We start from the raw sequence: 14,058 nt of genomic DNA, 5'->3' as shown, positions 1-14,058 counted from the left end.
AAGCATTCAAAAACTCAAAGCAAGATTAGTTGTCAAAGTGTATGCCCAACAACTTGGAATTGATTTTAATGAAATCTTCGCTCCGGTCGCTCGTATAGAAACAATCAGATTGATATTGGTCTTGGCGGCTCAATTGGAGTTAGAAGTATTTCAACTTGATGTAAAGTCAGCTTTTCTTAATGGCAAGCTAGAAGAAGAGGTGTACGTGGAGCAACCACGAGGCTATGAGGTAAAGGGAAAAGAGGATAAAGTGTACAAATTGAAGAAAGCTCTATATGGACTTAAACAAGCTCCAAGAGCATGAAATAGTAACATTGATAACTAGTTCTTAAATAATGGCTTTACTAAAACTCCAAATGAGCCCTCATTTTACATGAAGAAAAATGGGCAGAAGTTCCTCATTGCTTGCCTCTATGTAGATGGCTTGATATTCACTAGAAATAATCTCTCTCTTATAGCCGAATTCAAGAAAAGCATGAGAAAGGAATTTGAGATGATAGATTTGGGACTTATGAAGTATTTTGTGGGCATTCAAGTCAGACAAATAAAAGGGGGGGGGGGGGGGTATTTATCTCTCAAGAAAAATATGCCCAAGACTTGTTGAAAAAGTTTAACATGAAGGACTCCAAACCAATAACACCACTAGTGGCAGCAAATGAGAAGTTAAAGCAAGAAAACACGATGGAGATAAGGTTGATTCAAGCATTTATCGAAGCCTTGTTGGGTCCCTATTGTACCTTACTCATACAAGGCCAGACCTAACAACAGTTGTTAGTATGGTGCCCACTGTCCAAGTTCTTGAATAATCCTAGTAAGCTTCATTTTGCGGCAGCAAAATGAGTATTTAGATACTTGAAAGGCACCATATCACATGGCATCAAGTATACTAAGGAAGAAAATCATATTCTAGTTGACTATACTGATAGTGATTGGGTAAATTCACTAGACGACCGGAAAAGCACTTTAACATATGTAATGTGCTTAGGTTCGAAAGTTATTTCATGAAGTTCAAAGACGCAGCAAAATGTAATATTATAATCTACAGAAGCTGAGTATGCAGCAGCTACATAGGCTGCTTGTGAAATGGTTTGGTTAAGAAGAATGTTGGCAGGTTTGGTTAAGAAAAATGTTGGCAGTCAATCGGTTAGGTTGTATCTGCAGTTGTCGGTTTGATGCTCATAGACATATGCTTGTGGGAGGTTGATGATGGTTGTTAGTTGGTAGATGAATTGATATTTTGCTTAAGAGCGATCTAACTCTCAAATGTGACGGGAGGGTTAAAACATTAAGTAAATGACTATGTTTTTTAAGAGTTGTTATCATGGGGGTTTCGCCATGCGCCGTGTCATGCTGATTATTGTTTTGAATTTTCGAACCAACATCCTAATTTGTTTAGCAGTAAAGGAAGAAATAGAGATGTATTGGCGCCTCTTCTTCCAACTTGAGATAAGGAAATAGTAGTAACAAAGGTGAAACAACGATATGGAAGAGACGACTATTCTCTGTAACTTTTATTCAAGGTTTCCATTCCATTCAGTTCCTGGTATGTCAATTTGTTTCATTTACAGTTTTAGTTTTGATTGTCATTGTTCTCAGTTATCAACTTTGGTTGGTTTAAGTCCAAATTACTTTGGTTTAATATCGGAGATAAGTTAGACGAGTTATGGTCAATGTCTTACACATTATAATTGGGTCTCGATTGGGTTTGAATTTGATTTTCTAATGGGTGGGCGTTTCCAGTTGGTTTAATTGTGTTTATTTTATCAGTCAAAATTTTGACCCATATCAGTCATTTTAGGGGTTGTGTTATTTGGGTGAACTCTCTTTGATATAATTCTGATCATTTAACACTTCAATTATACTTCCAATTTTTGTTTGTCTTGTTAAATTCACGTTATGTATTATTTTAATTAATAAACTATACCACCAGTTGTATGGTTTAAAATTCGAGTTATATAATAAAGTTTTCGAATTTTATTTTAAAGTACTCGAGCGATGCTGTAAAGTTTTTGAGCTCACACACTTAACCATAAAAAACTTTTAGAAAGCTCGGAAAAATTACTCATAAGCTCGGAAAATATATAGTGGTTGTACAATGCTCATTATACAATTGGAGATATAATAGTATTTGTGGTCTTATTTTGGATCATGCCATGAATGAAATTGAATTTCCTAGTGGTTTTATTAATATTAGGGGTATTACAACAACAAATAGACCAACAAGTCTTGCTTAAGACGGATATATCCGTCTTAAGGTTAAGACGGGTCAAATACAATCAAGTGGGGTAGTAAAAGACAAAAGTTTTAGCATTTTCTAGGCAACTAGTGGGGTGATTTGGTATGTATTTAACCCGTCTTAAACTTAAGACGGATAATGACGGTCTTAAATAAGAATTTGTGTAGTACGTATTTTGTCACAATTATATAGCTAAAATATATTTATATTTTGTATATTACCACAATTTATTAGAATTTGCCACGATTTTCTTAGTATTTGCAAAGCGTCTTGCTTGTGACGGACAATATCCGTCACAAGCTGAAGACCTCTCACAATAAAGCAAGTGGGTTGGCAAGTGGGAGGGAAAATGGAGCACCCATTCATATTGCCACTTGCATCTTGTGAGAGGAGCACTATCCGTCTTCAGCTTGTGACGGATAGTGCCCGTCTTCAATGAGATTTTGTGTAGTATTTGTCACAAATACTGTTAGTTATTAATATTATACCACGATTATTGTTATTGTTGTTGTTATTAGGGCTTTTTTTTATAACTGTTACCACGAGTAATCCAGACTTTGAGAACTGCTATCAATATAACATTTCTCTCGAATACTTGAATGCTCCGTGATTAAAGACACAAGGGTCATTATTCAATCTGATCAATTCTGTTCTCTTTGTGAGAGGATTGATTCTCTGAATCTTCAAAGCATTGAAGATAATGTCACAATTATCGTCGATACTAATCGAAGTTGCACTATTAATCCACGGGGTAACCGGGTTGATCCTTATACTGTGTTGGACTTGTATTACATGGCGACTTTATGCTTCTCGCAAGCTGTTCAAGAATCCTTGTTTGTTGCGGGTCATCAGCCTCATCTCTATAATGTCAATCTTGCCCTCTTTGAGTATAATTGTGTAAGTTCAGTGTTGGTTCAGATTAACTTGGTGCCAACGGTAATATCAAATATTTGTTTCCTGGATCCTGGTATTTTCCTACCAATGAACCGTCTCAGAAATTAAGGGGGTGTTTGGTTGGCATCATTGGAATGGATTGGAATGGATTTGATCCATTCCAATGTTTGGTTGGAGCATTTTGGAATGGAGTTAGATACCCAATGGATTCTAACTCCATTCCAACCCCTTGGAATCCCATACCCACCTCTTTCCTATGGATTCAAACTCCATACCTTCATGTTTATTTTTTCAATGAACCAAACAAGTTTAGAAAGGTATGGAGTTGGAACCCCATACTTCTATGGTTTCTCATTCCAATCCATTCCATTCCTAAGCAGCGAACCAAACGACCCCTAATTGAATCTATATAGTCAGGAATTCATTGACTGACGGCATATAATCACTAATCATTGACTGCATATAATGGGTAATTGATTGATGTCAAGCACAACATATAGTTGTCGCAAATTCTTGTAATAAAGTTCTCAAATATGTTTTGGAACAAAGCTGGTAATAAAGTAAGGGTTGCTATATTCTTTCCATTGCCATGTTCTAGCTTGTATTTTAAGTCATTGGACTTTTTAATTTTTACTAGTAGGTTCTCCGCGCGCAACACCATCTCCATCTTTTCTTAAAACATTTAGCTTAAATCTTAGATTACGAATAAACTGATAATCGCATATTCACATAACAATCGTTGGGCGCAAAGTCTCAAGGACCACTCCGTCTAATATGAAAATATCAAACTTGCATATAATATTCACATAACAATTGTTGCGCACGGATATTTGGATGATTAGCAAAAACTTCTGATCATTAATATTCATACAAAATCGCATGAATTTTGTGTATCTGAAACGCAATCCACACCTAGAAGTTGATCTATTTCCTATAGCATTCACCCACACAAAAACTAGCATATATAAAAAAATGTTATTATTCCAATTCACCCACACAAAAACTAGCATATATAAAAAAAATGTTATTTTTCTTGTTAATTAGTTACAATATCATTTTTAACGTATCGTATAAAACGGTTTTATTATTACAAGTAAATAGGGCCCTTCTTACAAATATGGCTTACAAATCAATAGGACCAACAAGTTAATGAGGAGCCCAACAATTGAACGGCAAGTGATTGGGCCCAGTTTACAGTTAGCACTTGGGCTGAATTTTGGCCAGCTCACACCCCTATCCCAACCCGATCCATCTTAACACTATTGTTGGGTCCGGACTTCAATTTTGAGAAATCAGCCCGCTTGACCCGTGAAAAAACGAGAAAAAAAATAGCACATCCCGACTGATCGTGCTATAACCCGTACCCATCACGGATCGATCCCGCTTCCACCTAGACCCTACCCTGGCCCGACACACTTCAACTCGTGTTGCGAGCTCGGCCCACTCAAAAACCTATCTTGACTCGCAGCAACTCGGCCTAAAATCCACCTTTAACAGGGAGCCGCAAAGGAAAAATATATGGCTGACAAGATTTGAATCATGTTATGTGTATCGTCTCTCATTACTTTACTGGTTATGCTAACCGACATTTACAAAATAACTCTGTTTTGTTAAAAACAATCTTATAACTCGTGAGTGTTATTTATGGTCTATCACCCCGTTGAAAGGGATCATTTAACTAGTCGCTTATGCTTAGAATTTAAATTTTAGTGATCGATAGCGGTTACGGTACCCTCGTCCACCAACGAGAAAAGAAATCACCAATAGTAACTAACATGATTGATTAACTAAGAAGCAACAAACAATAACAGACGAACCTCTTAATTCTGGTCACCACCAACTTCCACTTCTTCCCTAGAACGACACCGTTTTCTCTTTTCACCCTTCATCATCATCATCGCAAACCGCCGTTAACGCATTGAACAACCATGATCACTTACTTCAATTAACAACTACCATTATAGATCGATCACTATAATTATAATTACTCTTGTTTATCTTTTTATTTTGATTTAATTTTTTATTCTTCATCATGGATTCAGCTTTGTCTCGACCCGCCGTCGTAATCGACAATGGTACTGGGTATGTTATCTGTTATCTTAATCTCTGTTTAATTGTCATTTATTATCTGTAATTGTACTCCTTCCGCCTTGATCATTTGTTTACGTTTTATATTCTTTGAGAGGAGTATTTTAATTGAAGATAAACAAATGATTGGGTCGGAGGGAGTGATTATTTTAGCTGAATAGTATGAAATTATGATTATGATCTGGGTTTGTGTTAGAATTCGGATATAATAATGTGGATGATTTTGAAATGTTGAGCTCTAGGTATGTGTATGTTGTCTTGTTCCGGCTGTAACTGTGATTATTTTCTGTAATTGTAATTCTTTAGCGGAATTGTGTGAAATAATGATCTGGGTGGATGCTAGAATTGGAATATAATGTGTGGGTGATTAGGAATTGTTGAGTCTAGGTATACCGGCTTAATGCTCAACGATATGTTTCACTGGAAAATGAGTTTTGATGCATTGCTCGCCGTCAACTGTAGTTTTATGCTAGTTTTTGTGTGGGTGAATTGGAATTGTTGAGCCCCAGGTATGCTGGCTAAATGGATGAGGTTTTGATTTTTAATAGACTGGAATGTTCAACTCGAGTTATGCCAATTCAATGTAGCATTGAGTAGGATATGGGCAGTGCGTTAGATTTTTAGATTTTTAGCTATATTTGCAGGTTATTTGATGAAACGCTTCATTGCCTACGAGGCTTAAATTACTGGCATATTAAAGATTAGCATTTCAATTTCGGGCTGTCTTGGACTGCTTAAATACTTAGAAATGCTTCAACGATAGTGAGGTTACGGCTGTGTGAATTTATGCCCTCCTCTTCATCAATGACTGCAGGTACACTAAAATGGGTTTTGCTGGGAATGTGGAGCCTTGCTTTATAGTTCCGACAGCTGTTGCAGTTAATGATTCGTTTGTAAACCAACCAAGAACATCAAATAAAAGTAATTGGTTAACTCAATACAGTGCTGGTGTTATGGCCGATTTGGACTTTTTCATTGGAGATGAGGCATTGGCAAGATCTAGGTCTAGTAGTTCTTACAGTCTGAATTATCCGATTAAGAATGGGCAGATCGAGAATTGGGATGCTATGGAAAGGTTTTGGCAACAATGTATATTTAATTATTTGCGCTGCGACCCTGAGGACCACTACTTCTTATTGACAGAAAGTCCACTCACTCCCCCTGAGAGTCGTGAGTATACCGGTGAAATTATGTTTGAGACTTTTAACGTTCCAGGGCTTTACATTGCTGTGCAGCCTGTGCTGGCCCTGGCCGCTGGTTACACGACATCCAAGGTTGGGATCTTCAAGCCACTCTACTATATTTGAATGCTGAATTAGCAGCTTTGGATCCAGTTAAATTTTTATCTAGTCATCGTTAAATTTCTCCGATTTATATAGTTTTTGATTTTATTGATGGTAGCTTCTTTTAGTGTGAGATGACAGGGGTTGTCGTAGATGTTGGAGATGGAGCAACACATATAGTACCTGTTGCAGAGGGTTATGTCATTGGGAGCAGTATCAAGTCAATTCCCATCTCCGGTAGAGATGTCACCCTTTTTGTTCAGCAACTCATGCGGGTATTATACCTTTGTTGCGTTTTATGAACATACTTTGTAATTTGTGCCTATATTTGTTGGCATCTTTATGGGTATTGGCCATTACCTAATGACCGGAGGACTAATTGTATACATTAATACTTCCACAGTACTTCTTAGTAACCATATTTCTGCCTTTCCCTCTTAACAATTCTATTTTAGGAAAGAGGTGAGAATGTGCCGCCGGAAGACTCCTTTGAGGTAGCTCGACAAGTGAAGGAAATGTATTGCTACACTGGTTCAGACATTGTTAAGGTAAACTCTGTTTACGAAAAAGGCGCTTAGTATACAGTTCTGGTTTTCTTCACTCCAAGGATGTAACAGTTGTGAAGTTCAAGATTAGCCTGAATTTATTCCTTTGGCAAAAATGATTAGAATAAAATACTAAAATGTAATTTCTAATAATTGCCCAGTAGACCTCATTACTCTTGTATACTCTTTTGGTTAACAATCGATAGTACACACTATCAAATATTGTACAATTCCATTGCTTGAAAAAGTGACCAAATAATACCCAAATACTGGGCAAGATAGGGTTATGCTGTTATAGACTTGTAGTATAGATTCCATGAAGAATTATGAAAAAATTGTGTCTTTAGTCTTTACCTGTCTTATATCCATCTACTATAACGATGCACAAATATGGAAATATTCATATGTAATTATAGAAGGAAGTTAGTCCATTTATGTTCATCCACAGAAAATAAATTTCTGTACAGTTACTATCCATTAAGTTATTACTGATAGTACTCGGTATACATTATTTTGTCGCTTATATAGGAATTCAACAAACATGACAAAGAGCCATCTAAGTATATCAAGCAATGGAAAGGAACAAAACCGAAGACTGGAGCACCATACTCCTGTGATATAGGCTATGAACGGTTCCTTGGTCCTGAGGTTTGGTTTTATACAATGCCTTTTACTTGCAATTGTCTAATTATTATAGCTTCTCTTACTATGTTGGGCTTACATATAGGATTTTCACATCACGTGTTATATTTGTTTTTTCAAATAATGTCTGATTGCTACATGCAGTCGCTTTTGCTAGTTGAGTTATCTTCAGACTTTGTGTGGTCTCATTGTGAACATGCAAAAAGACATTGAGTTTATTAAACATCGCTGTTCACTTTTGTTATGCATGGTTGGTACTTGGTAACTTGGTTCTGTACAGCAATCAACAGAAAACTTGCATCTGCAATGAATTTTAATACCTATAAGAAAGTTTCCCATTTTTGTTGCTTGATTTTTTTTTTTTTTTTTTTTTTTGCTGTCGAGACTTAAGAATTACTTATTGGTCAACTGATGTTTTCAACTCCTAAGTTTCTGTTTGGTCCCCAAGATTCACTTTCTTTAACAAGGTCGCTAAATACTGCTCGCAGTCAAATCAAACTTTGACAGTCTGACTTTAACAAGATTGATTTTCTTTTTTGAGTTAAGCCTGCTTCGCCAACTTCATCTGCTGTCCAACATGGTTTGCACCACTGTTTTTGGACTTGTTCATTCAGCCCAATTGTTGTACTGATTGATATACGGTATTGTTGTGGAGTTTAAAAGCAATCCAAAATAGTTGAACTTAAAGATCTTCTCGTTCCCTATCACTTATCACAATTCTTTCGCATTTTTGGTATCCTTATGATAAGCATAATATGCGAGTATGTTATCTGTGTTCTTGCATATGTGATTTATCTGATGGTTTTGATCACTACAATGCCACTGTTTTCAATTCCTATTCTCATGCCGCAACTTCATTTGGCGCTCAGTTGTTGAGGGCTTTTGTTGACCGGGAATCGGGGGAAAAGGTGGGAGCTTTTGATGCACTTATTTAAGGTCTTGTTCCATTTTCGTTGTTCTTTTGTGCTGAAATATAGTGATGAATGTCTACCATTAATTGGTTTGTAGTGAATGTCAGAAGCAGACATTGACACCACTGTGATATACTACAGTCTATTATTCTGATCCTTGCTTTATTTCCAAAGTTTAGTTTGTTTTGTCCGATTTTTTACCTTCACTGTGTGTAGTTTGATTGTCTCCGTGTACAATTGTATGCCTATGCCCCTGTACACTATAGGTATCAACGATTTGCCTTGTGCAGGTTTTCTTTAATCCAGAGATATACAACAGTGATTTTACGACTCCTTTACCTGCTGTTATTGACAAGTGCATCCAATCAGCTCCAATTGACACGAGACGAGCACTATACAAGGTAAAGAATTGTTTTGTTAGGAAGAGTGAGACATTTCTATTTACTTTGATTTAAGCTAAAAATGAAAACCTTGCCTTTGCTAGTTTGCTTGAAACAAATAACTATTCCTTAAAAAAATATTTTTAGGTTCCAGTTGCTTGTAGTACTCTAGTACTCTGATCTTCAGAAAACAATATGTTGATATATGAGTCTAATCTGCTGTATAACTTCGGCAACCTAGAGCTCTCACACGGGACTGTAAGCTAGGTTCAGGCAGTTCAGTTCTTATTTGCTACACTTTTGATCTTTGCTCATGATTGATTTTGTTGCTTTGTACCAGAATATAGTGTTGTCTGGAGGCTCAACTATGTTCAAGGATTTCCACCGAAGGTTGCAACGGGATTTAAAAAAGATTGTTGATGCTCGAGTTCTTGCATCCGAAACTCGACTTGGTGGAGATGTGAAGGTAATTATTTGATTAGTTTTAGTTTTGTTACAGCCAGCTTTACTTTTATCCTTGAGTTGATATTTGGAGGCTAATTGGGTTATTTTTCTGGCAGTCACAACCAGTGGAAGTCAATGTAGTCAGCCATCCCATTCAAAGATATGCAGTATGGTTTGGGGGATCCGTCCTTGCTTCAACTCCGGAGTTTTACCCCGTATGTATCTTTCCTTTTGATATACAGTTTGTTTTATTAACATCATCGTTTAGGATGTGAAAGTATAATAAATTCAGGTACATGCTCAGCCCCCTGTGTGTAGCCAACCCTAAATGACTGATTCATAACATTGTCAGAAAAAGACCCAATCCAAAATGATTCGAAAATGACCTCATTTCCCAGACCTTAACCGATGTCCGGAACTTAACGGTACCCTAAATGACCCGCTAATGGCAGACTCGATCCAAATGACCCGTTTGTCAGGTTTATTAGTCATTTTAACACCATAACATGTAGATGTAGTCATGTTTGCGGTTCCTTAAGGTCAATTTCATAGTTATTTGTCGGTTATTGTAAATGAAACCTTATCATAACTGTGGTTTCTCATCTATGCAGGCTTGCCATACCAAAGCCGAGTATGAAGAATATGGGGCAAGCATATGCCGTACAAATCCCGTTTTCAAGGGCATGTACTGACCATAAACACCCAACAATCAGGAAGAGCCCTACTTCAACATCAAGCCTCCAGTAAAAGCATTGAGTCTTAATCCATCAGAAAATTATTCCCTCCATCTCAATCAGTTGTTTACCCTTTTAAGTCTTTGTGAGACGTATTTTAATCAATGATAAACAAATGATTGGAGTGGAGGAAGTAGTATTTTTCCTGTTTAGGCAAGAGGAACTTATATGAAGTACATAATTAGTATAATGATGTAACATTATTCTCCTGATGTTATTTTAGGTTAATCTGAATTAACATTTTTTGGACACTTCTTGCATTTCTTCTTATTATGGTAATCATTTGCACGGTCACGATTTACGAACTTGTGAGGTCTCACAACTCCTTTCCTTTTTTTTAACCTTATTTGAATCGGTTAAATAACATAACCCGTGATGGTCACAAGTGAGAATTTATATTGAAGTATCATCTCCTTGTACTCTACTTATTTGAATCGGTAAAGCTCCTCAGGTAACTTTTTGAAAACCCTAATTTCAAACTTAAATTAAATCATCTCCTTGTACTCTACTTATTCAATTACTCTTATCCTTTTTTTATGAATTGATCTTGTGTTACTAATTACGGTTTTGATTCATTACCTTTGTCATCTCAATCGTTTTTATATACTTAAAATTGGTGGTTCTCGATTAAAGTTCTGATCTTTCTGTATTTTTTTTTGGGATTTTCTTACATTGTAATCAGAATTCTACATCAGAACCTTTTAATTCCTTCAATTACGCAACAGAGTATGTATAATTAGAGTATCTAGTGTCGTAGCGAGTCAGTCTCGCCTGATTATCTTATCTTGATGTTCCTGTTGTTGCTTCTGTTTTAGGGTTTTTCGACATGGATTGGAAAAGATATCCGAGGCACCGTCATATTCTAACCACTCCTCTTGTTGACGAGCTCTCCGTCAGCATAAACAGAGCTAACCAATCCAAAAGGTCTCCCAGGTTAGTGATCTATGGCCACATCCGGGTTATCAATACCCGACTTGGTGTTGATGCTGAGGCATTTAGTTTGTTCCACCGAGATGAGAATAAACCCCACAGTCCACCGCTGAGTCCCTCCTCACCTATTTTTCCATCAAATTACACAGTGCTGGATGTGCGGCTCTTCGACAAGAATGCTAACAAAATGGTTGTTGCCGAAGGACAGATTGTTTTGGATAAAAAAAATGACGAATGCGCGGAAAATCACCAGGCAGAAATTTCCGGGCCCAAGAAGTGGACGTTAGCTAGCATTGAATATTCCGTTTTACAGTATGCTGTTTCAGCAACTGTCGATGTCTTATTCTTCAACAAAGATGATGAGTTTGATCTCTTAACTGAGGAGGATGAGCAAGAAATGGAGTATCGTCGTTTGAAGGAGTTTGATAAGTTTGATCTGATCCATTACGACAGACGAGAGTGTGAAGATGGCGTTGTTGCCGATGTTTTTGGAAGTGTTTCCGCTTTTTGCAATATCACTAACGAAGAGAGAAACCCCTCGGTTTCACTGTTTTCGAAGTCTCTTGAAAAAGCTGTGCGTGTTAAGTCAGGTGATTTCATTCCGCTGTCAAGATCGCTTGTCATTGTACCTGCTTACTCATCTTCTCTTGCTGTTGAAGTGAATCTGTCACTTGGGAACATCGAGGAACCATTGGCTTCGGGCATGTTAGAGTTCCACCCTGAATGCGAGTGGACTTTTAAGAAGGACCTTTATGGAAAACATGGGCGTGTCCGAGTGCGAGTGACCTGGAATCATGCATATGATCAACAGCTTTACCATGAAAAGAAAGTGGGATATCAAAAACATGTAAGGTTGAGCGGTGAATGTCACAAAATTGATTTGTTTTCGGTAGCTGTTCATAGCAAAGAATCCAGGGATTTCAGTTTCTATGGAACAGTTGATGCAAACGACCTGAATGAATTTTGCATGTACAGCAAAGATGAGAGCTGCCCCCAAGTTTGCCCCCAAGCGGGCGCACTTGCACTTTTAAAAGGCCCTCATTCCCGCAGTATCAGGACAGGGGACTATTTTTCGTTAAATGTGCATCTTAAGGACGGTACAACCGGGGGTGAGATTAGTGACGGTCAGGCGGCATGGGACGCTCACTTGATCTCGTCCTGGAATAATAGACGGTTGTGTTCAGTTATTCGAGGTGATGTAGGTTTTGCTGCAGTCCACTACAGTGCCTTCAGTCATGCTCACTCAGCTCTAGTGAATGTTAAACTTTATGGTGAAGAATTGCCAGGATATGTTTACGGGAAGATTGTTGCTCGCTATAGCACATATGAGTATTCAGCTGCATATGAGAAGAAATACTTTCAGAATACACTGTTTGATAGCCATTCAGAAGATGATGGATTGCAGCCAGAAGCGGTAGAATGTGGCGCAGATCTGCCGTTGTTGAAATCTATAGTCTCTTTGCCCAATGCTTCCAACCTTATCATTGAAGTTGACTTAGCTGTGGCTTCGCAGCCAGTTTTTGATGGCAATGTTCCCCAAACATTATTGAAAGGCAGCGTGGAACTCACACGCGACCAACGTCAGAAGCAGTTAAAGGCCAAAACGTTTTACATAGAGCTCTCTATGAGCATCCTTCCTCGGGATTCTCTCTTAGAATTACTATCCTGAGTCCATTACATTTACATGTGAGTGCTATCGAGCATGAACTGGTCCCAAGCCAGGAATTTAGTTATGTTCCTGTTATTTAATGTTTTTATTTATGTAGTACCTGTTAATAATTTAACATCCACCAATTAATTTGGGGGATAAGTTGTTCTGTATCGAAATGGGAATTTGTGTCTTTTCCGGACCGCGCTCAACTCTCAACGGACAAACAATGACACGACACGAAAACAAGACACGAACCCGACACGAAATTAACGGGTTTGGGTTGAGACTTAATGACCCATTTATGTAAGTGGGTCAACACGAACACGACACGATATTTAATTGGGTTGGGTTAGGGTTGACCTCTCTAAACACGAACCCGACACGAATGACCTGTTTACTAAATTAATCCTATTTTTTCTTGATCCTCCATCACATAAATATACTTAAACTTTCAAAATATGGACGTGACACGAAAACACGACACGAACCCGACACGAAATTAACGGGTTAGGGTTGAGACCTTATGACCCATTTATGTAAGTGGGTCGACACGAGATTTAATTGGGTCGGGTTTGGGTTGGAGGGATTGTGACCCGTTTACATGTGAGTTGTGACACAAACACGAACCCGACACGGTCCGATCTGTTTGCCAGGTCTACTCTCAACTAGCCTTTAGTTAAAGCTAGAGCTCATCTAAGCTGATCTTGAACTCGTATTTATAAGTTTAGGTTGCTAAATTATACGATAAAGCGGTCCAAATATCAGTTGCTCTCCCACTCCGCTTGGTTAGTGACTTTTGAATTCCGGAATTAATTAGCGAATAAATATAAAATCAGCAAGTCTTGCTGATGGCAGACATATTTGGTCTTCAGCTGAAGACGGGCAAAATGTCACCCATTTAAGATGAAAATGTAACCATTTTAAGGTAAATAATTTTTAAAGCTATAATAGTTTGTCATTAAAATGGTAACATTTTGTAGTTAAAATGGCGACATTTGGCCCGTCTTCAGCTGAAGACCAAATATGGCTGCCATCAATGAGAATTTGTGATATAAAATACATTGCACTACTTTTCACCTTTTCACAGTATGTAGTTGAGTAGGGAAAAACATATGGTGCATACAGTTGAGTTCTACATTATTAACTCCTAGACTTGAGTCAGTTTGGATTTTAAGAATTAACATTGCGTAATTATTTATTTGTATATAAAATCTGAATAGTAATCTCAAAATGATAAAAGAACATGAATCCGATTTGTATGTATTTTTCTACTAATAGAAAATGTGTGTAAGTGTACTTTAGAGTATCTAAAGTGACCGA

At 37.5% G+C, this 14,058-nt stretch overlaps 2 protein-coding genes across 2 annotated transcripts; both read left to right on the top strand.

Annotated features, from left to right (window-relative positions):
- The first annotated feature begins 4,860 nt into the window (after positions 1-4,860).
- On the top strand, positions 4,861-10,410 carry LOC141644364 (actin-related protein 3). Its single transcript, XM_074453869.1, has 9 exons — positions 4,861-5,212; positions 6,033-6,492; positions 6,630-6,776; positions 6,957-7,049; positions 7,575-7,694; positions 8,890-9,000; positions 9,320-9,445; positions 9,540-9,638; positions 10,035-10,410. Exons 1-9 carry the CDS (start codon positions 5,163-5,165, stop codon positions 10,113-10,115), a joined length of 1,287 nt encoding a protein of 428 aa, XP_074309970.1. The 5' UTR covers positions 4,861-5,162; the 3' UTR covers positions 10,116-10,410.
- A 589-nt stretch (positions 10,411-10,999) lies between these two features.
- Positions 11,000-12,929, top strand: LOC141644363 (uncharacterized). Its single transcript, XM_074453868.1, has 2 exons — positions 11,000-11,090; positions 11,237-12,929. The coding sequence occupies exon 2, from the start codon at positions 11,275-11,277 to the stop codon at positions 12,754-12,756; it is 1,482 nt and encodes a 493-aa protein (XP_074309969.1). The 5' UTR covers positions 11,000-11,090; positions 11,237-11,274; the 3' UTR covers positions 12,757-12,929.
- Positions 12,930-14,058: the final 1,129 nt, after the last annotated feature.

Source organism: Silene latifolia, chromosome 2 (genome assembly GCF_048544455.1).
Source record: "Silene latifolia isolate original U9 population chromosome 2, ASM4854445v1, whole genome shotgun sequence".
Classification (NCBI taxonomy): Eukaryota; Viridiplantae; Streptophyta; class Magnoliopsida; order Caryophyllales; family Caryophyllaceae; genus Silene; species Silene latifolia.
This window is presented reverse-complemented; position numbering and strand designations above follow the sequence as displayed.